This window comes from Macaca mulatta, chromosome 7 (genome assembly GCF_049350105.2).
Source record: "Macaca mulatta isolate MMU2019108-1 chromosome 7, T2T-MMU8v2.0, whole genome shotgun sequence".
Lineage (NCBI taxonomy): Eukaryota > Metazoa > Chordata > Mammalia > Primates > Cercopithecidae > Macaca > Macaca mulatta.
In genome coordinates, this window is record NC_133412.1 from 59,459,456 (window position 1) to 59,483,154 (window position 23,699).

The 23,699-nt window shown below is 40.7% G+C and overlaps 1 protein-coding gene across 16 annotated transcripts in view; it reads left to right on the forward strand.

Moving 5' to 3' along the window:
- IL16 (interleukin 16) overlaps nt 1-23,699 on the forward strand; it is a 131,058-nt gene that overhangs the window by 35,434 nt on the left and 71,925 nt on the right. For all 16 annotated transcript variants that reach the window (XM_077937630.1, XM_077937633.1, XM_077937636.1 and 13 more), the window contains 1 exon segment: nt 6,218-6,630. In XM_077937630.1, coding sequence (XP_077793756.1) covers nt 6,319-6,630 — 312 coding nt within the window. In that variant the 5' untranslated portion in view covers nt 6,218-6,318.

A 23,699-nucleotide genomic window follows, 5' to 3' on the forward strand; every position in this document is an offset into this window, starting at 1 on the left:
TAAGCAACAGATCTGGCATACAGGGCAAGGTCAATTTCAGAGCCTAAGCCTTTAAGCAGTATGTTTATAATCCTGCTTGTCCATCCTCCCAATTATTAACAATTATTAATTAACAACACTGTAGCTTTGTGCAGTTGACCTCTCATTTCATTCTGCAATGACATTGACTGAGTGCATCCTAAGTGTGAAGTCCTGCTCTGGGCACAGGGATTCCATGAGGAATGAGCTTTAGCCAGTCTCTCAAGAACAATGATGGGTGGATATACCCTTATTTATCTGGGTGGAAACGCCTTTATTTATCTAGCTCCTTCTTGAGATTAACTATATAGCAGGCCTTTACCATATTGGAGGTAATATATACTGAGTGGGAAATCCCTTTTCTAACTTATCCTGTGCCCCAGGGGCCTGGATCTTGTTGAGGCCATCCTGATGCCCCACTCATGCCTGTGCACTGATGGTTAGGTTCTCCTTCCAGGATGCTGAAAGTGCAGTGGTCCCTGTGAGGGGCTTCTCCAGGGTCTCAAGGACTTTTCTGAGGAGCAGCATTGAAAATCTTCCCTGATGACTCTTGACTTGTCTTCTACTCTGAGGTTAGCCCACTGTGGCTTCTTGTCACTCTGATGTTGGTTGGTTACCTGGAGTCCATCATTCTGTTGTCCTAGTTGAGATGGTTTCCTTGAGAACACTTCATATGTTGTTGGTCCTGGAAAAGTCTGTTGGAAAGGGCTTCTGAAACACTCGTCTGCCATTCATTCACTGAACATGCCAAATGCCCCTTCTTTGTGTCAACCTCCATCAAAGCTTTGGGGACCAAAAATTAATGAGACTATATCTATCTCTCCTCTCTAGGAGGTAACAGTATAGAGGAAGAAAGACGACAGATATGAAACTAACTTCAACACAACTTGCTTAAATTACCAGTTGGGAAACTGAGGCCCAGAGACACTGTCTTCCTAGTCCTCTGTACAGTGTATAGTGACATACACAGAACTACTCCCAGCTGCAGATCCAATGGAATCCTATTAAAGATACTCCTTTTTTTTTTGAGACAGGGTCTCATTGTTGCCCAGGCTGGAGTGCAGTGCTGTGATTTTGTCTCACTGCAACCTCCACCTCCCAGGCTCAAGCAATCTCTCCATCTCAGCCTCCTGAGTAGCTGGGACCACAAGCACATGCCGCCATGCTGGCTAAGTTTTGTTTTTTGTTTTTTGTTTTTTGTTTTTTTTGTATTTTTGGTAGAGATGGGGTTTCACCAGGTTGCCCAGGCTGCCCTTGAACTCCTGAGCTCAAGCAAATCACCCGCCTTGGCATCCCAAAGTGTTGGGATTACAGGCGTGAGCCACTGTACCCCACCTAAGATATTCTTTTAGAAAGAGAAAGAACAATACATTTCTTCATTCCTTATCATTGAGTTATTCTTTAATTGACAAAGACAAAAATTATCCCCTGGGCTAGAGTGACCAAACTTTAAAAATTGCCTTTGATATAGGACACTGTTGGAGAATTCAGCAATTTGAAACACATTTTACCAGCTAGTTCTCCTTTCTCCATATAGGTATTTACCCTCCCAAAGATCTCCAGTGAGTTAAATGTATTTTATCCAGATGGAAATACTGTGGCCTTTCCTCCGGTGGGTTAGTTTACCTAGCACAAAAACAGGCACTTGACAGTTTCTCAACAAGTGCTTGCTGAATGAAATAAAATAAAATAAAATAAAATAAAATAAACCCATAAAGGAAGGAAGGAAGGAAGGAAGGAAGGAGGAGGAAGGGAGGTACAGACTAACTGATCCTGCTTCACAGCACATATTCTGCAATTTTTTGAACTTCTTTAAAGGGGAGGAACTATCCATTTATTTTCAATTCAGCTCTATCCTTTTGGCTCTGCATTTTCTAAATAAATGACAGCTCTGCCATGGTAAAAACATATACTGATAACTATGATGATGAGTCAGTCCTGTCCCACTTTTTTTTGGCACAGTGTCCTTACCCTTATAAGATGTGATGGGGAGACCCCTTCCAGATCTAGTATTCTGTGGAAGATAGAACTAAAGAGCAAATACACTAGCCCAGTTGGGGAGACATGGGAAAGCCTTCAGGGAGTTGGAGAGCAGTTTTCTAGGGAGTTGCAGAACTTCTCAGTTTTTCTGCTGGGAATTAAAAGCAACTGATCGCATTAGCTTAGCCATGTTAGAAACCTTCATTGTGCATCCTCTCCCCACGCCCTGGAATCCTCTGGAGAAGACCCACAAGGCTGTCTTGTGGAGGGTCCACCAGAGGCAGAGAAAATCTGGCAAGAGTTTGACAAGTTGTCATAGAGCCTGGGGAAAAATAAGGGAAAGCTCATTAGTTCCAACCTTTTGAAGGCAGCTGGACTGGAGGACTGGCACAGGCTTGCCCCCAAGCTCTGCTGACATTTGGTTCCTTTAGGGAGCAATAGCTGGTTCCAATGTCCTGAGCTCAATTACTGAAACTAAGATGAACCATGTGACCACAGCACTGTGTTTTCAATTATTCTCTCTCCCTTCCTCTCTCTCGGTGCCAGGCCTGGAGGGAAGGCAATCTCCCACAGAAGTCCAATTCTGGCTTCTCCGCTACAGCTCTTTTGCAATTGTTCTCTTCTTCCTTAAAAAAAAAAATTTCCATAATGACAAGGCTCATTTTGAAAACTGCCTTCACTCTTAACCAAAGGATTAATTCCTTGCCCCCTGGTTCACTGCCATCTCCCATCCCATGGGCCCTGCCATCCCACATGAGAGCCTAGGTTATGAAAGTGGTGATTCTCTTCAGAATAGCTTATTTTTTCAAAGCTGTCGGTACTCATCAGACACTCCTGCAAATGGTACATTGGGATTAGCACAGTTTCCACCAAGGAATTTGATTCCTCTGTTCTCTTAAATGCTACATGCAGCCAACTATTCCACCACTGAGTGAAGCACACAACCTTACACCTAGCCCCAAAGGTCCCCAAATTTTTTTGGTCCTGGAAAATGCCCAGTGAGTGACCTCGCTATTGCTGGGACAGTTATTGCACATTGGAAGAAGAGGTAGAAGAGAAAGGGAATCGGGTTTGCATTCCAAGAACCCATGCAGACTGTGGCAATTCTTGGTGGGACAAGAATGCAAGAGGCTGTTATACGAGAGCCTGGCACTGGGGCATGGAGGGGGTAGAGTTGAGGCCTTGACTGGCTATGACTGGCTTCTCTCCTAGGCTTGGGGTGGGATAGGAGAGTTTCAAAAATCCTCTTGGCCCTTGGATGTCACTGTTTTCCATGCTTTATGCCAGCAATGGCAGTGAGAAGAGCCACTATTCCAGGAGGGTTTTTTAAAAAAAGCAAAAAGAAGAGTCTATTTGTGTGCATAACTGCATAGGTTGATGTGGTTTCAGACATGGCTGGATCTGGATGCTCATGTCTGAACTCAGTCCCTCTCAGATTTTCTCTCTGTCCTCCTTCTTTATCTCTGTCTCTCTCCCCACCTCTATGAGTGCTGTACCTTCTGTGTTGGCTTCACTCACAGGCAGCCCCTCTACAAGGTGGACCTCAGCATCCCCATGTTTATATCTTTCCTGTTTAGCACCAGCAAAGTCCGGAAGGATTTTAACACAGCAATGATTATCTTACAAATTTCCAAATGCCTAATGGACCAGTGTTAGCTGTGACCAACACACACACACACGCACACACACACACACACATACACACACACATCTTTCCCCATGAAACCCTGGTGAACTATGGGAACTCCTAAGGAACTGATCAAAATGGAAAGAAGTTTGGATATATTAATATTTATAGCGACATTGGTGTGGAGAGTCACTAGTTTTGGGAACTGGAATTGGCAGGATGCAGAGAAACTCTTGGGTTGGGGATGGGGGCAGAGGAACATTCACAATCTGCATTTGGAAGATGACATCTGGAACTAAAGGCAATAATGAGGTAAAAGAGAAAACTACTCTAAAAGCTTGAAACCTATGTCGTCTTCTGCCAGTGGATCTGAGCATTGATATACTGGTTAACAAATCCTCTAAAATGCAGCAAGTTTTTTAACCAAGCAGACAGACTGTGACCTCTGGACTTCAGTTCATGGCTGTGGGGTCTGTAAAAGGCAGACCTGACACAACAGTTTCAGTGGCTGTAGGGAAAGGAAGCAGACTCTGGGCTGAGGCTTGAAGAGGAGGTAAGCATGAGGGGAGGAAGTACAAAGTGCAGAGCATTTGCTCAAGAAGACATGAAGGGGATAAAGGAAAAGCAAATGACAAGGGGAGGACATGGAGTTAATATGTAGTGTTTGAAAGACAGAAAAGGTTTGAGTGTGTTTATGTCCTGAGGATAAAGATCCAGCACAGAGGAAGTGATTGAGGCTAAAGGTGAGAAAGGCAATAGTCAATGAGAAGGTAGAGCCAGGGTAAAGCATACAGGCTTCAGAGACAGATTTCCTGGTTTGATTCCTGCTTTTACTGAGTCCTAGCTATGTGATCTTGAGAAAGTCACCTAACCTCCCTGTGCCTTAGTATCTCTTCTGTAAAATGAGGATATTGATGGAGCCTACCATAGAGTTTATGAGAACTAAATAGTAAAGCAATGAGAACAATGCCTGGCACACCATAGTGAAGTTTTCAGACATTGTTGGAAATGTGTTATCAAGCTGATTAGTGAAACAGTACTACTGTTGACCAGAGCTGGCGGCCCAGTTGGAGGCCGTGAATGTTTCATGATACCAATCTGTTCAGGAGTGAGAGTGTTTCCTTCAAGGCTTAGAGACCCACAGTCAGGCATGAACTCTGTAGAGGCTTGGATTTGTCTGTGATTGGGGTTTTACTATCATTTGAGATGGAAGGACATACAGTAAAAAACTTAGGCATGTTGATAAGAGGGTGCTTAATAAAATGGATCAACGCTGAAATAATTTATACTAAAGCATCAAGCACAGTGCCTGATATATTGTAGACTTTCAATCAATCATTCACTCATTTTTGTTTGTTGCTATTGATTGCTGGGATGGTTGGTGAATAAATTGATAAAATCAAAGAGCTAATACAGAAAACAATAAATGTATGCAATGTGAGTGTTGAAAAACAGTCTACTGTTAGGCAGAAATTCTCTTCGGAGGATATGTGAAAGGGTTTTGACGTAATGAAATGTTATTAGGTCTCTGCTATTCCTTATTCAATACTGGATGTGCACAAACAGCAGTACCAATGGGCCAAGAGCATCCCACAATTTGTTGTTCTGGCGACAGCCTCTCTTTTGTGGCTTGGGCCTGAGTCAGAACTTTTTAGGATACAGCATCAGGGCCTCTTTCACCACCTGCTTCATGGAAATTGAATCCATGGGAGGCTCCTCTTGGCAAAGCTGAGCCGGGCTCTTGGCCTGACTGGAAAGCCTATCTTTGGTCTGTCTGGCTGTGAGAGTTTGACCCAGTGTGGGTAGGTGATGAAGCAGGAGCCCCTGGGCTTGACTGTGACTCTGGCCAAGTGTTTGACTTTAGGCCTGGAGAAAGGCACTCATGTTTGCTGGGAACCTGTTATGTGCTCATCCCTTTGGCAGGCATTTGCCAAGTGTCACCTTCTTTTATGCTCACATCAACTCTGGCAGGTCAGTGTTAGGTAAGACTTCCAACCTTCTTAGCCTTGGGTTCTTCATCTGTCAATGGAGGACATAAGACATCAGTGGTCTTCAGACTCACCTCCATGGATTCTGGGGTTTCTTTGGAGATGCCATGGGAGTTACCAAGGGTGGAGTTACCAGGGGACCAGGGAAGTGGAACTTAGTCTTCGGTTTTCCCATCTTTGGTCTGCTCTATAGACTGGAGTTCACTGTACACTTTTGTTTAAAGAATGGCTTCCAAGTTTAAAAACTTCACAAAGCACTGGCCTCTATGATCCCTAAACTGTCTCCTGTGACTGATTACTGGCTCTTCTGCTAGTGCCTTGTGTTGGTACTTCCCCTCTCTGCACCTCAGTTCCCCCATCTGTAGAATGAGAAGTTCTGGGGCTAGGTCTCCATGATACTGGGAGTGGAGTGGGTGTTAACTGCTTGGGTTAACTGAGCCCCATTTGGCTGGCACACTGGAAGGGCCAGTGATCTTAAAGGATGATCTGCCCATCTGTCCTGCTTCATGGGCACCAAGAACCTGTGGCTCAGATCCAGGACTCGTGCAGCTCCACTTGTCAGCAGCAAGTCACATTGCTTCTTCCTATTTCCTCTTTCCTCTAGGGACTCATGAAGTGGCAGCTAAGCCCTGTCCAGTGGCCACCCGTCAACCAAGGGCCAGAGACCAGGAAAGGAGGAAAGGCAGCTTCACTTCCTCTTTGAGGATGGAGTCACACAGCCGCACGGGAAAGAGCAGAAAATCCACAAAATTTCGGTCCATCTCCAGGTCCCTGATTCTCTGTAATGCTAAGACCAGTGATGATGGCTCTAGCCCTGATGAGAAATATCCTGATCCCTTTGAGATTTCCTTGGCCCAGGGCAAGGAGGAAATTTTCCATTCATCTGCGCAGCTGGCAGACACATCGGAGGCTGGGCCCAGCAGCATTCCTGATCTAGCACTGGCCTCTGAGGCTGCTCAACTCCAAGTAGCCGGGAATGATCGAGGCAAGACCTGTAGGAGGATATTCTTCATGAAGGTATGCCTAGGCTTTGCAGGCCTGAAAGAGCCTGCAGTTGGTTTCTGGTGCTGTGAATTAAAGTATTTGAATCCATTTATTCAAAAATCAGGAAGCTGCAGAGTTGTAATTCTGAAAGAGAGCAAGGAAAAAGTTGAGGTAGGGCCCACTGGAACTATAACAATGAGCATGGGAGTGAATCAGGCTCAGTTAACACTCTTGCTTGAGAGGTTCAGGGAAGCACTATTTCACTCTAAGGTAAACTGAGCCTAGATCCGTGATGGAAAATGCCAGATGCAGTAGTCAATACACTGGGAAGCTCTCATCTCTAGACAGGTACTATAGAACATACCATAGGCAGGTCAAATCACATCTTTCTTGTAGACTTGTAGAAACAGACTTACAGGGCCTGGGCAGATGAGGAGGCCTTTTGGCAAGCAAGGTACGGGGTGCCAGATGAGTGAGTTTGTTCCCTGAATGCTGACTGTGAACATTTTCCAGGTGCCCGCTCCCATTTTCAACATAGGTGTAGATGCTGAAGATGGCAAGTGTAGCCATCAATAAGGGAGCGGGAAATAAGCAGTGTTTGGGGACCTGCCAGAATTCAGAATGTTTTCCTTTCTGTTATATCATATTTCAATTTTTGTCATCATAATGAGATGGAGATTGCAGAACAGCAGAAATCTAGACTGATTAAAAGATTTTGATGTCAAACTATTCACTATCAAGTGCTGTGCCTTCTGTGAAAGGTGAGATTTCTCAAGGGTCCAAATGGCCCTGAACCATGGGGTCAGTGCTGCCAACTCAGTGATGAGCCAACGTAGAGACATTTCTCCTATAGCCTACTGCCAGGCTATGAATATAAATAGGGAAGGCATTCTAGTACCTTTGAAAGGGGTCTGTCACGTCTGTACAGCTTGCCTTCTTCAGGAGGGAAATCACTATTTAATATACATAATGAACAACATTTCTGTTAAGGGCCTTAAGGATTGCACAGCATCCTTAAGGGCCTCACCCAGCCCAGTGTGCTCTATAACCCATGATATGACTTCTGTTAATATGTCCTGCACTCACTTAATAGGGTAGAAGGAGAAGCCAGCAGCCCAGTGGGTTTGGGGGAGGCTCACCAGGCTCCCAGGCTGCCATTAATGATGTGAAAAAATCCAATCCACCAACTGAGAGTCAAATTTATTAGTGACATTGTGAATGTATCTAGATTAGCACTTACCTAAATGAAATTCAAAAATTATTTCAAGACCTCAGCAGAATTCTAGAATGGATTATTCACACGCTTCCATTTAATATCATAGGTATTTCCTGGGCACCTATTATCTGCAAGGCACGGTGGGGGTCCAGTCTCTGCCCTGAAATAACTTACTTAAAATAGAGTAAAAAATACAGTACAAGATGGGTGTAGGAGGGCTGTGGGAAGCTCAAAGGAAAAAGGGAGCACATCTCTGGGGGTGCTGTCATTCCTTCCTTCATTCAGTAAATACTTAAGCCAGGCATGGGAGTGAGCAAAACAGACCCAGTCCTTGCCCTGTTGCAACTTTTATTCTGATTTGGGGATACAGATAATAACAACTTGATATATAATATTATATTAAATACTGAAGGACTATGAAGAAATATTAAGCAGGATAAGGGGATAGAGAGTGATGAGGAGGGGTTACTGCTTTTTTTTTTTGGAAAAGGTAATCACAAAGCCTTCCCTAAAGATGTGACATTTTGGCAAGGACCTGAATGAAGTGGAGGGGTGTGTCACATGACCACCTGGGGAAGGGCATTCCAGGCAGTGGGAACAGCATGTGCAAAGACAGGAAGCAAGAATGTGCTTGGGAGCATCAAGGAGACCAGTATGCCTGGGGTAAAGAGGAAAGAGGAGGATGGTAGAAGACCAAGTTGAGGTGGCAGCCAGGGACCGGAACAAGGGCTGTGGCAAGGACTTGGAATTTTATTCTACGAAGGATGGGAAGCCATTGGAGGATTTTGAGTAGGAAAGTGACATGCTCAGATTGGTGCTTTAAAAGGAGCACTCTGACTACTGAGTGGAGAATGGAGTGAAACCAGTTGCGGGGACTGCAGCAATAACCCAGGCCAGAAATGACGTGACTTGGACTGAGGTGGTGTGGGTAGAGGCACTGAGAATGGCCAAGGTAGGGATTTGTTGATGCAAGGATGTAGCATGTGAGAGAATGAGAGAAGTAAACTTCAACTGCAAGTTTCAGCCTGAGAACCTGGGGGTAGAAGTTTCAGCTTGAGCACCTGGGGGTAGTAGTGGAAGGAGGTGCCCTGTCCCAACCTGCAAAACAGGAGAGGCTGGAAAAATAGTCAGGAAAATGGTGAGTTGTGCTCTTAAGGGTGCGCAATTATATTAAGCAGGGGTGGATGGGAGAGAATTCCAGGTGAAGGGACATGCGTCTGCAAAGACAGGAGAGGAGAAGTCTGAATGCTTATGCTGGGGCCTCTGGGCACAGGTGAGCACGTCTGTCACTCTGTCCTTGTACCTATTCCACGGCAGGAGACCAGATACTTGGGAATGGCTAGATGGCACGGGGAAGCAGTGGGCATGGGGAGGGACCTGGGCAGGGGAAAGAACAAACTTCACCTTTTCATCTCTTTGTGATTCACATGTGCACCACTTTTTTTTTTTTTTTTTTTTTTTTGAGACGGAGTCTTGCTCTGTCACCCAGGCTAGAGTGCAGTGGCGCGATCTCAGCTCACTGCAACCTCTGCCTCCTGGATTCAAGCGATTCTCCTGCCTCAGCCTCCAGAGTAGCTGGGACTACAGGAGCCTGCCACTATGCCCAGCTAAGTTTTAAAAATATTTTTAGTAGAGATGGGGTTTCACCATGTTGGCTGAGCTGGTTTCAAACTCCTGACCTCAAGTGATCTGCCCGCATTGGCCTCCCAAAGTGCTTGGATTACTGGCATGAGCCACCACACCCGGTCCGTATTTTGGTTTTAAAAATGTTTTCACAACTCTTATCTCATTGTCTTACTTTCCCCCAAACCTTGGGAGGAAGGTAGTAGAATATGTTAATAATGCATATTATCAAATATACATATACTAATATAATAATAGCAGTATTACTATTTCTGAAGGGCAATATGTCACAGGGGTTAGTGGTGTGGGCTCATTAATCTCACTGCCTAGGTTGTTTCTCAGTGACTAGCTGTGTAATCCTAGGCAATCCGCTTTACCTCTCTGTGCCTCAGTTTTCTCACCTGTTAAATGGAGAATGTTAAAAATAGTATATATCTCATGTGGATTTTATAAGGCTAATATTATAGGCACTTACATGAGAAAATTCACCTAAAACAGAACAGTGTGCACAGTAATTGCTTGATAGATATTATGATGATTATTATTTCTATTTTAGCATGAGGGCACTAATTCTGAGGAATTAAGCACTCAATGAATTCAATCACATTTATGGAGTCCCTTCAATGTGCTAGACAGTGTGCAAGAGTTATAGTTGATGGTGTTCAGAGGATAATGATGGAGACAGGGACAAACCAGATCATTCTTATCTTTGATGTGGCCAAAGTGCAGGCACAGACATGTCAGGGAAATCATGGGTACACTGGAGAGGGCAGACAGTGTGGGGAGGGGCGTCCTGGGGGAGGTGGCTGTTGAAAGCAGGATATTCCAGGAAACCAGTCTGGATGGTGGTAAGAGGTGGGAATGGGCAGAGGGATATGGGCTTGTAGGAGCTCACAGGGGCTTGGAAGAATTTGCCGGGAGTGGCGGAAGAGGTGATGAGCACAGTGGAGTCAAGTTTGAGGCAGGGATGAACTGGGACAACAGAGAGGGGCGTTGTCCGGTTCAGAACCTGAGATCTCTTGTTCTTTTTTTTAAGGAGCACAAGTGATCCTTAAAGATCCAAGAGTGAATTCTAAGCAAGGGAGGGTTTCATTTGTCTAAGCAAGTCCTGCGATCAAAGGTGCCAGGTCAGCAAGGTCAAAGGCGACAGCAGGTCTCCTCATATCCTTTCTGGAGAAGCTCAGAGTACTCAATAGCCCACTCACTTCTCCCTTCTCACAGGGACACTTTAGTCCATGCCCTGACTGCCTCCCTCCCTGCCTACCCTCGTCAGAGTGGCCCTGCACCCAGACGTGACTCAATTGGCCCAGATGAACTCTGCAGGTTCCAGCAATGCCATGGTTACACTGATTTCAAAACAACATCTGGAATGAGGCTCTGTGACGTTAGCCTCTCCTCTGGAAACGCCTAATATAAAAATTAAAGAAGAGGAAGTTATATAAACAGCCACCTTTTTTTTTTTTTAAGCCTTATTGGATGGGTTGTATTTGGCCCAGACAAGACTGGTAAATTAATGCCCCAGGATGTGCCAAAGTGGGGCATGGACATGAAGAATTCGAACTAATTACTCATTTGTATCTGTATTGTGCATTAAAGTACTGATTAGGGCTTTTTGCTCTGGGGGAGCTTCTAGACCCCAGAAGATGAATTCAAATGGAAGAATGTCAAAAGGCAGCCTTCCCAAGTTAACAAACAAAAACAAATACAATTTATCCGACTTAGAACTTTGAAAGAAGGAATACAGGGACTCACTGGCTACTCCAGCCCCTGTCTGTTTTCAAATGGGAAGAGTATTTTTAAATGCCCTTTAAGTAGGTTGTTAAGGCCAAATGGAAGGCAGCTCAGTTAGAGGGAATGAAAGCTCAAACTCTCCCTCTCCTCTTTCCTCTCTTCCTTCTCCTTGCTTCCTTATTTCTTTTTTTTCAGACATTGGCAGGCACCTGGTATGTGCTATCCTCTGGAGATAAAGAAATAGATTTGATATTATACCCTCAGGAAACTTGCAGTCTAGAGAAGGGGGCAGGTGTAAGCATAGTTAATCCTGTCCCTTGTGTCTTCCCCAACCTGAATGGCATTCCTTGCTCAGTTTTCTTAAGGAAAGGACTCATCCAGAGAATGAGTAATGGAAGAATTATATCCTACAAAGAGACTTCTAGGTTACCTCTCATTTCCCTGGAACATTCCACAATAGTAGGATTTACACCCTTCATTATGGAGCTTCCCTAGAAGGAATGGGTCCAGCTAAGACTTCTGTGAAATCTAAGCAATCTTAGAAACGAGCAAATGAGCTCTGGTCAAGCTATCTCCTGTCCACTCCTCCAGGAGGCTCAGTATACATGGGTGGTGGACAAAGGTAGGATTCCCTGGAGAGTTAAAGGGCATCAGAGCACAGGGGGTGCAGGTGAAGATGGAGGTGAAAATGCAAAGGGGACAGTGGAGGAAGAGGAGAGAAAGCTGGAGGTAGGAGTGAGAGGGATCACTCCTACATCTCAGAAGTCAAACCTGGCCCCAGATTCACAAATAAATCATTTTCTGGCTGGGCACAGTGGCTCACGCCTGTAATCCCAGAATTTTGGGAGGCTGGGGTGGGTGGATCTCTTGAACCCAAGGAGGTTTTGAGACCAGCCTGGGCAACATAACAATATAACATAATATAACAATAACATAACATAGCAACATAACATAACAATACCTTGTCTCTGAAAAAAGGAAGGCAAGCAGGCGGGCAGGAAGGGAGAGGAGAGGAGGGCAGGGAAGGGGAGGGAAAGGAGGGGAGATTACCCCAACGTCGGTCTCTCTCTCTCTCTCTCTCTCTGTCTCTGTCTCTGTCTCTTAAAACAGAGTCTTGCTTTATCACCCAGGCTGGGATGCAATGGCATGAACATGGGCTCACCACAACCTCAACCTCCCAGGCTCAAGTGATCCCCCGTTTCAGCCTCCTGAGTAGTTGGGACAACAGGCACAAGCCACCATGTCTGGCTAATATTTGTATTTTTTGTAGAGGTGGGGTTTCACCATATTGCGCAGGCTGGTCTCGAACTTCTGCACTCAAGCAATCCACTCACCTTGGCCTCCCACAGTGCTGGAATTACAAGAGTGAGTCACCCTGCTCAGCCTACCCCAAGGTCATAAAGATATTTTTTCATGTTTTTTCTAGAAGCTTCGTTGTTTTATCTTTCACATTTGGATCTTTAATTCACATTAAGTAAATTTTTGTATATGTTGTGAGTTAGCTGCTAACTTTTCTCCTACATGAATATCCAAAGAAGTCAACACCATTTTTTGGAAATCCTGTCCTCACCCCACTGCATAGCAGTGTCATCTCTTTTATAAGTCAAGGATCAAATATGTATAGGTCTATTTATGGTTTCTCTATTCTGATCTATTAGTCTTTTATTTTTCCTATTTTTGCACAGTTCAATTTACTGAAGCTTTCTAATAAGCTTTATGATATTTGGTCAGTAAGTCCTCCACATTTGTTCTTAAAACTAGACTTGGTTTTTCCGTTGGAATTATTGGAATTGCATTGGCTTTACAGATCAATCTGAAGAAGACTGACATCTTTACAGTACTTAATATTCCAATCCCTTTACATGATATATTTCTGCAAAGTTTGACTGGATATTTGTTGCTGTTGTTGTTGTTTATTTTTCAGCATACCCAATCATTACCTACCATTTTTGAATAAGCAGAACTCTATTTCTCCCCTTCCAATTTTTGTACTTTTTTCCCCTTTATTTTACAGGTTAGGGCCTACAGTGCAATGTCGAATAGAAGTGGTGATAACAGGCATCCTTGTCTCATTCCTAATCTCAAGGGAAAAGTTTCATTATTATTATGTCAGTATGTATGATGTTTGCTGTAGTTTTTTTGTAGCTACCCTTCATTGGATTAAGGAAGTTTCCTCTGTTCACAGTTGGCAGAGGTTTTATTTTGCCCCCTACCCCCACCCCTAAAATGAATTGTTGAATTTTGTGAAATGATTTTTTTCTACATTTGTTGAGATGCTCATATGGAGTTTTATACTTTACTTGTTAATGGAGTGAATTGGACCAATTGACTTTTTTGAATGTTGAAACAACTTTGCTGGAATAAACTCAATTTAGCTATGATGTATTGTCCTTTTAATATAACTCTGGATTTGATATGCTAATATTTTGTTAGTAATTGTTGCCACTTGTGTTTATGAGAGAGATAACCTAAAAATTTCCTTTCTGGTAATGTTTTGGTCTGGTTTTCAAACTATGGGTATTTTGACCTCATGAAACGAGTTAGGAAATACTTTCTCTTTTCCATTTTCTGGAATACTTTGACTTACATTTGTGCTATAGATTTTTAAAATGGTTGAAGAATTCACCTATGAGCCATCTGGGAATAGAGATTTCTTTTTGGAAAGGTTTTAAATTATCATTGTATTTATTTAGTAGAAATAGGACTATATAAATTTTCAACTTCTTTGGATATCAGTTTTGGTAAGATGCATTTTTCTTCTGAGAATTTGTTTCATCTGAATTTCCGAATTTATTAGCATGAAGTTATTAATAAAAATCCTATATTTTTACTCAAATTTTGAGATAGTTGTAGATTTACATAAAGTTGCAAAGAATAATAGAAAGATCCTGTGTACCTTTTTCCAGTTTTCCCCAAAAGTAACATTTTGCATAACTCTAGTACAGTAGCACAACCAGCATATTGATTTTGATACAAACCATTAATATTACTCACATTTTCTCAGCTTTGCTTACATTGATTTGCATGTGTGTGTATACTTGTTATTTTTTAGGCATTGGTAAAAACCATAGTGATGTTCATTTTTCATTCCTAATATTGATACATATGTCTTCTCTTTCTCTGTGTGTGTGTGTTTGTGTGTCTTGACTGAGTCCTAGATTAATTGTTCCATAGTTAAAGAAGAGAATGTATTGTGAATGATTTTAATCTCTGGAAATTTGTTGAGAATATATATACACACACAAATATGTATATATATATGTCTGTGTATATGTGTACATACATATCTGTATATACATATATATTTGTTGAGTGCCACCTTCTATATTTGTCTATTAGGTCAAATTCCACAATAACCATGAATTTGAGTGAATAGACAAATAGAGAAGATATTTGTCTACCTATTTCCCCTATGAATAGGTTGTTAGCTATTTTCCCAATCTTTTTTAACTTTATCAGTTCCAGCTTTCAATTATTTACTGAAAGAAGCATGTTAAAGCCTCTCATTATTATTGTAGATTTGTCTGTTTCTCCTTTTAGTTCTGGCAGTTTTTGCCTTATGTATTTTGAAGTTATACTTTATATGAATAGACCTTTATAACTTTTTAATGTTTTCTTGGTTGATGAATGCTCTTAAAATTTTGAAATATTCTTTTGACTAGTGCTGATTTTTTTCTGAAAAATTTTCTGATACTAGTATAGCTTCACCACTATCTTTTGGTGAGTGGTTGCATGGTATATCTTTTTCCTCCTTTATCTTCAATCTGTGTTCCCATATTTAACATGTATATCACAGGCAAGCATCATATAATTATGTTGTTCTTCCTTCAATCTTTGTCTTTATAATTGTAGTCAAACTATTTACATTTAATATCATTTCAGATGTGTTTAAATTTGTGCATACTCTCTTATTATTTGGTGTCTAATTGTCTCAAGTGTTTTATATTCTGTTTTCTCTCTCTTCTTGCCCTCTTTTGTACTAACATAATTTTTACTCTTCCATTTTCCCTATAATTAGCTTGTTAGCTATAATTTTTTTTACCTTTTTAATCATTAAAATATACAATATACACTCTTAATATATCAGTCTTATATAAATTTGTACTTTTTATTAGTTCTCAAATAATGCTAAAACCTTAGCACACACAACTCCATTTATACTTGCCCACTTTTTGGTATTATTGTCATGCATTTTAATTCTACATATATTTTAAACTCCAGACTATATCATTATTATTCTATAGAGTCAATATTCATGTACATTAATTTACATGTTTACCTTTTTCATTACTTTTCATTCCTTGCTGCATTTATGTGTTTCTCAGTAAGATCACTTCCTTTCTGCCTGCAGCAGGCTGCCTCTAATACAGGTAGGCCCTGGAGTGAAAGTACAAATAAGATCTAAATATGAAGTGTCTAAAAAGTTATAAGTCAAGGTAAAATATATTAAAAATATACCTTCTACCTTCCTACCTTGACAAATATACCTTTGCAAGAACTTGGATGGCCAAGTTCAACTGACTTCTTGGACTCCTCAGAGTTTTACACTGGAAGGTGATAGTGTAGGAAAAGTCATTTCATGGCTCTGGCTGCCAGCTAGGATCCTCTTTCTTGTACCACTCTCAGCACTGTTCATCACCACTAGGGACCACAGATGCATGTATGTGAACACCTGTAGTTCTCTAATCACTGCCCCCATGCCCAGTAAACAGCTACCCTGGCACCCCTCCAGCCTTGAACTGTGCATACCAGTGGTGTAATTATCTATGGATAGCACAGACCCAGAGAAAAGATGAGGTTGGGGGCTGTATTAGTCCATTTTGCATTTCTATAAAGGAACACCTGAGACTGGGTAATTTTTAAAGAAAAGAGGTTTATTTGGCTTACCATTCTGCAAGCTATACAAGTATGGGACCAGCATCTACTCGGCTTCTGTTGAGGCCTCGGGAAGATTTTACTCATGATAGAAGAGGAAGGGAGAGCAGTTGTATCACATGGCAAGAGAGGGAGCGAGAGGAGTGGGGGTCCCAGACTCTTTTTAACAACCAGATCTCATGTGAACTCATGACCGCAAAGAGCACGAAGCCATTCATGAGGAATCTACTCCAATGACCCAAACACCTGCCACTAGGCCCCACCTCCAACACTGGGGATCACCTTTCAGCATAAGATTTGGAGGAGACAAACATCTAAATTGTATCAGGGGCACAAGCTCTCCTGATGGAGTCGGATGTCTCCCATTTCTCAGTTTCTCTCTAGCTGAATGTTAACAGGTCACAAAGTAGACCTGGAACCCCATGTTTACTCACTCTGGAGCTGGTACTCTTTTTGTGACACGGTGGAGCACAGAACTGAATGAGACCGGGAACTGGCACATAATAATGACTCTATAAATATCTGTGAAAGGAGTGGCTGCATAAATGGGTATAATGAGACCACCCTTAAGGCAGAAAGTCTATTCACATGGCCAAAACTTGCATTTGTTTATCTGAGTCAACACACGGCTTTACACTGGATATTGCTTTGGGCATTCCCATTGGGTGGGATATGGAGTTACAGGGCACTCGATCAGGAAGAAGGACAGCAGCAGATGAGACCAAAAGTGTGGGAGGTCCCCACTTCAGAGCTGCCTTCCTAAAAAGATGTGAAATGCTTTATCCACATGAGAATGACCTCCAAAGAGTGGAAAATCATGCTTGCTTTAAAAATTCAAAGTAATTGGTCAAACAGTGTCACCACTCATATAGCATGACTCAGGATTTGATGAGGTCAGATCAGTCGTCTGAATCTCTGGCATGTGCTGTGGTTGGAGAAAAGGTGGTCAAGGCCTTCCTTCAGCAGACAAAATCCTTTGCTTTGCTGCCCATGAGCAACTCAGCCTGTGGGGCCTGGGCCTTCTTGGCAAGTGGGAAACCCAATCTTTTGGCTGCCTGCCTCTTCCTGCCACAGAAGAGCGACTTGTGGATGCTGAGAGCAGCCACTGAGAGGGAAGCTTGGGGCTCCAGGACTCCCACAGAGCCAGCTGTATCCCCTGAGTATGTGGGAGGATGAGCAGGGAGGCAAGGGTGGTCCATGTGCAGGAAGCAAGGAGGGGCTGCCCACAGGTATGATTAATCTTCACTTGCTGACTGTCTCCCCAGTTCCATGTGATTTCTAGTTGTTGTTTCTATTGCCAGAAGACATTTAGTACTATTCCTGAAAGCTAGCTTTAGGAGTTGGCCTTTTGATTTTCATTAGCTCTGGCAGAATATCATTTGGTTAGTGAAGAGAGGTTAGATAGAAAAGAGGAGGAGAATAAGGCCGGGCGTGGTGGCTCTTGCCTGTAATTACATTTTGGGAGGCTGAGTCGGGTGGATCATCTGAGGTCAGGAGTTCGAGACCAGCCTGGCCAACATGGCGAAATCCTGTCTCTACTAAATACATAAAATTAGCCGGGCCTGGTGGTGGGCGCCTGTAATCCTAGCTACTTGGGAGGCTGAGGCAGGGAGAATTGCTTGAACTTGGGAAGTGGAGGTTGCAGTGAGCTGAGACTGCACCATTGTACTCCAGCCTGGGTGTCAGAGGGAGACTCCACCTCCAAAAAAAAAAAAAAAAAAAAAAAAGAAAGAAAAAAGAAAAAAAAGAAAAAAAAAAGAAACTGGGAAGAAGTAGTAAACCATCTACCTTTCCAACTCTATTTCTCAATATGGCCCTTCATTTGTACATTACAACCCATGTAGGCTTCTCCCTGTTCTTCACATACAACCCACTGGTTACTGCTTCCAAGCCTTTGCCCTTGTGGCTCTCTCTGCTTGGAATATCTTCCTCACTCTCATCTTTATGAACCCAAGTCTTAGTTATCCTCTAAGGCTCAGCTTCAGTGGAACATCCACCATAAAGCTTTTTCTGATCCTCCTCTTATCCTGCACCCTTAATTTCCACCAACCCTACTTGAAACAACAAACAATTAAGAAACTTATATATTCCCACTGAAGAATGGCAACTAGCTGCAGGTAGGAGGAATTTACTGTATCAATGTGTGTTTCCACCCCCAGTTTAGAGGAATGTCTGAAGGAAAGGTTTAAGGCTGCATGAGATTCTACACATCACATACATGTATCATAGTTTATTATTTTAAGATCTTCAAAATATTTTATTAAATATCGAGCATATAAAAATGAATTTATAAGATGTATACACACTCTAAAAAATAAAGATGCCCTGTACACCTGTGTGTCAATTATCAAGTTTAAGAAACAAACGTTACCATTAACTTTGGGATTATTTGAATGTTCCTACCTGATGCCTTTCCATTCTCACTCCTCTCTAAGGTAACCACTTAATTTTGGGTATATTATTATCTTGCTTTTCTTTATGCTTTATCATACCTGTTTGTATATCTGAATGTTGTAGTATTTAGTTCCACTTATTTTTGTTCAGCATTTACATGGTGTCTATTTTTTATCCTTTTACTTTCAACCTACTTGTTATGTTTCAAGTGAGTTTCTTATGGATGGCATATAATTGGGTCATAGAAATTTTTATTCACTCTACCAGTCTCTGTATTTTATTTTTAAAATTTTATTTATTTATTTATTTTTATTTATTTATTTTGAGATGGAGTCTTGCTCTGTCTCCCAGGCTGGAGTGCAGTGGTGCAATCTTGGCTCACTGCAACCTGCGCTTCCCGGGTTCAAGCAATTCTCAGCCTCAGCCTTCCGAGTAGCTGGGATTACAGGCACCTGCCACCACACCTGGCTAACTTTTGTATTTTTAGTAGAGACAGGGTTTCACCATCTTGGCCAGGCTGGTCTTGAACTTCTGACCACGTGATCCACCCACCTCAGCCTCCCAAAGTGCTGGGATTACAGGCATGAGCCACTGCGCCTGGCCTAGTCTCTGTATTTTAACTGGTGTATTTAAGCAATTTATATTTAAAGTAATAATTTGTATGTTAGAACTTAAGTCTGTCATTTTATTTCCTGTTTGTTCCCTTTATTTCTTGTTTCTCCATTTATTTTCTTTTGCCATCCTGTGTAATCCTCGAACATTTTAAAGAGTTCCACTTTGATTTATTTATTATGCTTTTGAGTATATCACTCCTTATAGTTTTTCATGGTGGTTTTTTATAGTTTCATAGTGGTTGCTGTATATATTACCATATATGCACATAACTTGTTGCACAGCCTATTGGTACTGACATATTGCCACTTCGAGTAAAGTGTAGAAGTCTTACTTATATTTAGATCCCTTTGCCCTTCTCATTTCTTAAATATTATTGTTTTAAGTACTTTCTCTATATCTATCCAACACCTCATTAGGTGTTGTTATGACTTTTGCCCCAACCATAAAATATAAGTAAAAAAACTCATAAAGGAAAAGATGATCTATTATGTTTACTTATAGTTTTACTAATCCTACTGTTCTTCTTTCCTTTCCAAAGGTTCCAGACATTTTATCATTTTCTTTGTATTTGAAGAATTTCCTTTAGCCATTCTTTAAGGGTAGGCCTGCTAGCAATGAATTCTTTTAGGTTTGTTTGTTTGTTTGCTTTTTACCTGAGAATATCTTTATTTTCCCTCATTCCTGAAGGTTAGTTTCAATAGATATAGGATTTATGGTTGACACGAATTTTTTTGTGCTTAAAAAAATGTGTCCTGACTTCTGACCTTCATGTTTTCAGATGTGAAATCTGCTGTCATTTGAATTGGTGTTCTTTTTTTTTTTTTTTTCTTTATAGGTAATGTGTCATCTTTTTGTTATTTAAAAAAATTTTCTTCTTTGTCTTTAGTTTTCAGGAGTTTAATTATGATGTATCTAGGTGTTGATTTCTTTGGGTTTATTTTAGTTTGTCTTTTCTCATTTTGCTTGTGAATTCTCAGTTCTTGACATTATAAGTGACTTTCAATTGTATCTTGGACATTTTGATTATTATGTGAGGAGACTCTTCATCTGACTTAGATCTTTTGTTTTAGTAGGCAGCCACTTTGTTTAGGATTAGCATGTAGTTCTGGCCTACTCTTATGAGCTTTTGTTATAATGACATTTCAGTGTTCAGAGTCCTTGCAATGCTATTCTGGTATGCTTCATTTATCTGGCACTACCAGTACTCTTGCTCAATCTCTGCAGTTCTGCCGACTGGGGTGAAAAGACCTTTCCTGGGCTGCCTGGTATCTCTGGGTGACCATCTGCTGCTTAGATTTGGGGACAGACAAAACCTGCAGGACCTGGACCTCTTTTCCCACTAGGTGGAGAGCAGAAAAAATGAAGCACTCAAATGATGCTGCCCCTGAAGATGAACTGGACCACTTGCCAGTGCCCCAGTGATAGAGTGGGGCTGAGTTAACCTAGGATTTTGCTGCTGCTAAAGCAGACATTTCAGACCACATCTTGGCACCCTGGTTGTGGAACAGAGGCAGGGATTCCCCACTAGGTCTTTGCTGGTCTTCCCCCTTTCCTGGTGTTTTAGCCAGGCTGGAGAGAACAGGCTTGTCTTATTTGTTTGTTTGTTTTCGGCTTTGCCTATTGGCAGTTCTGGGTTGCGGGCCTCTCCAGTCTCTAGTTTGGGGTAGATAGTAGATAGAAAGAAAATCCAGGGAACTCACCCTATTGTTGTTTCTCAAGTCCTGAGGTCCCTAACCAGTTCATTCTGACTTTCAGAATCCTTATATTGTTGTCTATTAAATAATTTCCAGAGTATTTAGTTGTATTTAGCAAAGAGGAGGAAAGTCAGTCTCTACCATCTTGTCCTGGAACTGGAAGTCTCAGTTCTTCTTATTTGTGAACATGATATAAATGTAATTGCACTGTGATTCCTCTTTGGTAAATTTGTTTCTGTTATTCAATATTATGTTCCAGGAATTCATTCATATTATTTCATTTTGTTGTAGTTCGTTGATTTTTCTCTACTCCAGAGTTTTCCATTGTTTGAAAGCCACTCAATTTATCCATTCTACTATTGGTGGACATTTGAGATATTTCCCCTTGCCCCTCCCCTACTTTAAATTAGAGACTGTACTTCTATGGGCATTCTTGTACATACCTTCAGTGGCATCTGTGCAAGTTCAGTAGAGTATAAATCTAGGTGTGGAACTGGTGAGTCAAAGGGTATGGGAATTTTCATTTATACTGGATAATGCCAAATTATTTTCTGAAGTGGTTATACCAATCTACCCTTCCATTAGCAGGTGTAAGTTTCTTTGTTCCTTTGCTTCCTCATCAATCCTTGATAACATCAGATTTTAAACTTTCTCCAATCTTGGGGCAATGAAATTGTTTCTGATTTTAGTTGTAACTTGCATTTCCCTGATTACTAATAATGTTGTACATATATAAAGCTTTTTCATATTTTACAGAACGTTTTATGTGATATGCTCATTCAAACCTTTTTCTATTTTTCTTTTGGCTTGCTGGTCTTCTTCCTTCTTTTCCCAGTTTTCCCTATTTTCTCCCAGCTTTTAATTTGTCATTTTTACTCTTTTAATTAATGAGTAGAAGTTCCTAACTTTAATGTGGGATTTATCAATCCTTTCCTTTATACTTTATGCTTTTGTATCTTATTAAAAATTGTTATTTCCTAAAGTAATAAACATTATTTTATAACATCTATTCCTTTTGTTGTCTTCTAAACATCTTAGAGTTTTGCCTTTTGTATTTATGTTTTTAGTCTACCTGGAATTGATGTCTGTGAAGTATAGGGGTACATTATCATTTTTTCCATACAATTAGCCCATTGTTCCAGCATCCTCTGTTGAAAAGTCTCTCTTTCCCCCCAGATCTGAAGTATTAGTTTTGTCACAATTCAGGTTTCCTCTTATGAACATGGGGTTGTTTCTAGGCTCTCTATTCTATTCCATTTGGTCAGTTTTTAAGATTTTTATGCTAATATGCCATTGTCTTAATCATTATATTTTAAAACAAGTATTGTTCTCTTGTATGAAAGTATCTCCTTCCTAGTGCTTATTTAGATACACTTATTTATTTGAGGCCCTTTGCTTCTTGATAAGTATTTAAGGATAAGCTTAAATCTAAAAAAAAAGACTTGAAAGTTTGATACTATATTAAATTTGTAGATAAATTTGGGAGAGAATTGACATCTATTAAGCCCACCATTTAAATAGACATGATATATTGCTGCATTATTCAGGCCTTATTTAATGTATTTCAGTAATTTTTATAATTTTCTTCAGCAAGGGCTTACATATCTTTCATTAGATTAGTTCCCAGGCAGTCCTTATTTTCTGGTACAATTGTAATTCTTATCTTTTTAATAATTCTATTTATGAACTGCTATTTGCTGGCATATGGAATGCAATTTTTAAATAGTTACTTTAATTAAACATTTTATTTTGCAATTATGGTAGATTCACCAAAAGTCATAAGAAAACAATACAGAGAGATCTGTGTATAATCCAGTTTCCCCCAATGGTAACATCTTGTAGAATTATAGTAGAATATTACTGATGTTGATGCAGCCAGGATATAGAATATTTCCATCATTACAAGGTTCCCTCAAGTTACCTTTTTATAGCCACAGTCACTTCCCTCCCAACCCCATCTCCACCTTTTCTCCTATTTTTTCTACAAGTTTTATAGTCTTACATTATACTTGTAAGTCCATTTTGAGTTAATTTTTGCGTAAAATGTGACACTTAAACCAAGCTTTTTTTTCCTCTCCTGTGGGTATCCAATTACTTATAGCACCATTTGTTGAAAAAAACTATCTTTCTTCCTTTGAATTCCTGCTGCATCTTTGTCATATATCAGTTCGGTATATGCTTCAGGCTTGTTTCTGGGTTCTCTATTCTATGTATATCTCTTACCAAATATCACACAGTGCTGAATTCTGTAGCTATATATTAAGTCTTAAAATTGGGTAGACTGATTCCTCCCATTTTATTCTTCTATTTCAGTCGTTTTAGCTAATGAATAATTTTGTCTATATCTACAAAAAGTCTTACTGAAATTTTGGTAGGAATTGCATTAAACCAGCATATTGGTTTGGGAAGAATTGATCTTTACTATGCTGAGTTTTTCAATCTATGATCATGGTATGTCTCTGTATTTATTTAGATCATCTTTGATTTCTCTCATTAGTGTCTTTGTAGTTTGTAGCATACAAGTCCTGTACATGTTTTGTCAGATTTATGCCTAAGTATTTTGCTTTCTTTTGAGTGATTATAAGTGGTACACATTTTAATTTGGGTGTCCATATATTCATTGATAGTAGATAGAAATACAGTTGATTTTTATAAGGTAATTTTATATCCTGTGAATTACTGAAACTCATTAGTTCTAGGCATTGAGTTTTTCTGTGTAGACAACGACATCATACACAAACAAGGACAGTTTTATTTCTTCCTTTCTTATCTGTATGCTTTTTATTTTCTTTTGTTTCCTTATTGTAGTGAGTAGAACTTCCAGTAGTATGTTGAATAAGAGTATTGAGATTGGGCACTCTTTCCTTGTCCCCAGTCTTAGAGCGAAAACATTTGGTTTTCATTATTAATTATATTTTTAGCCATAGGATATTTGCAGATGTTCTTTATGAGGT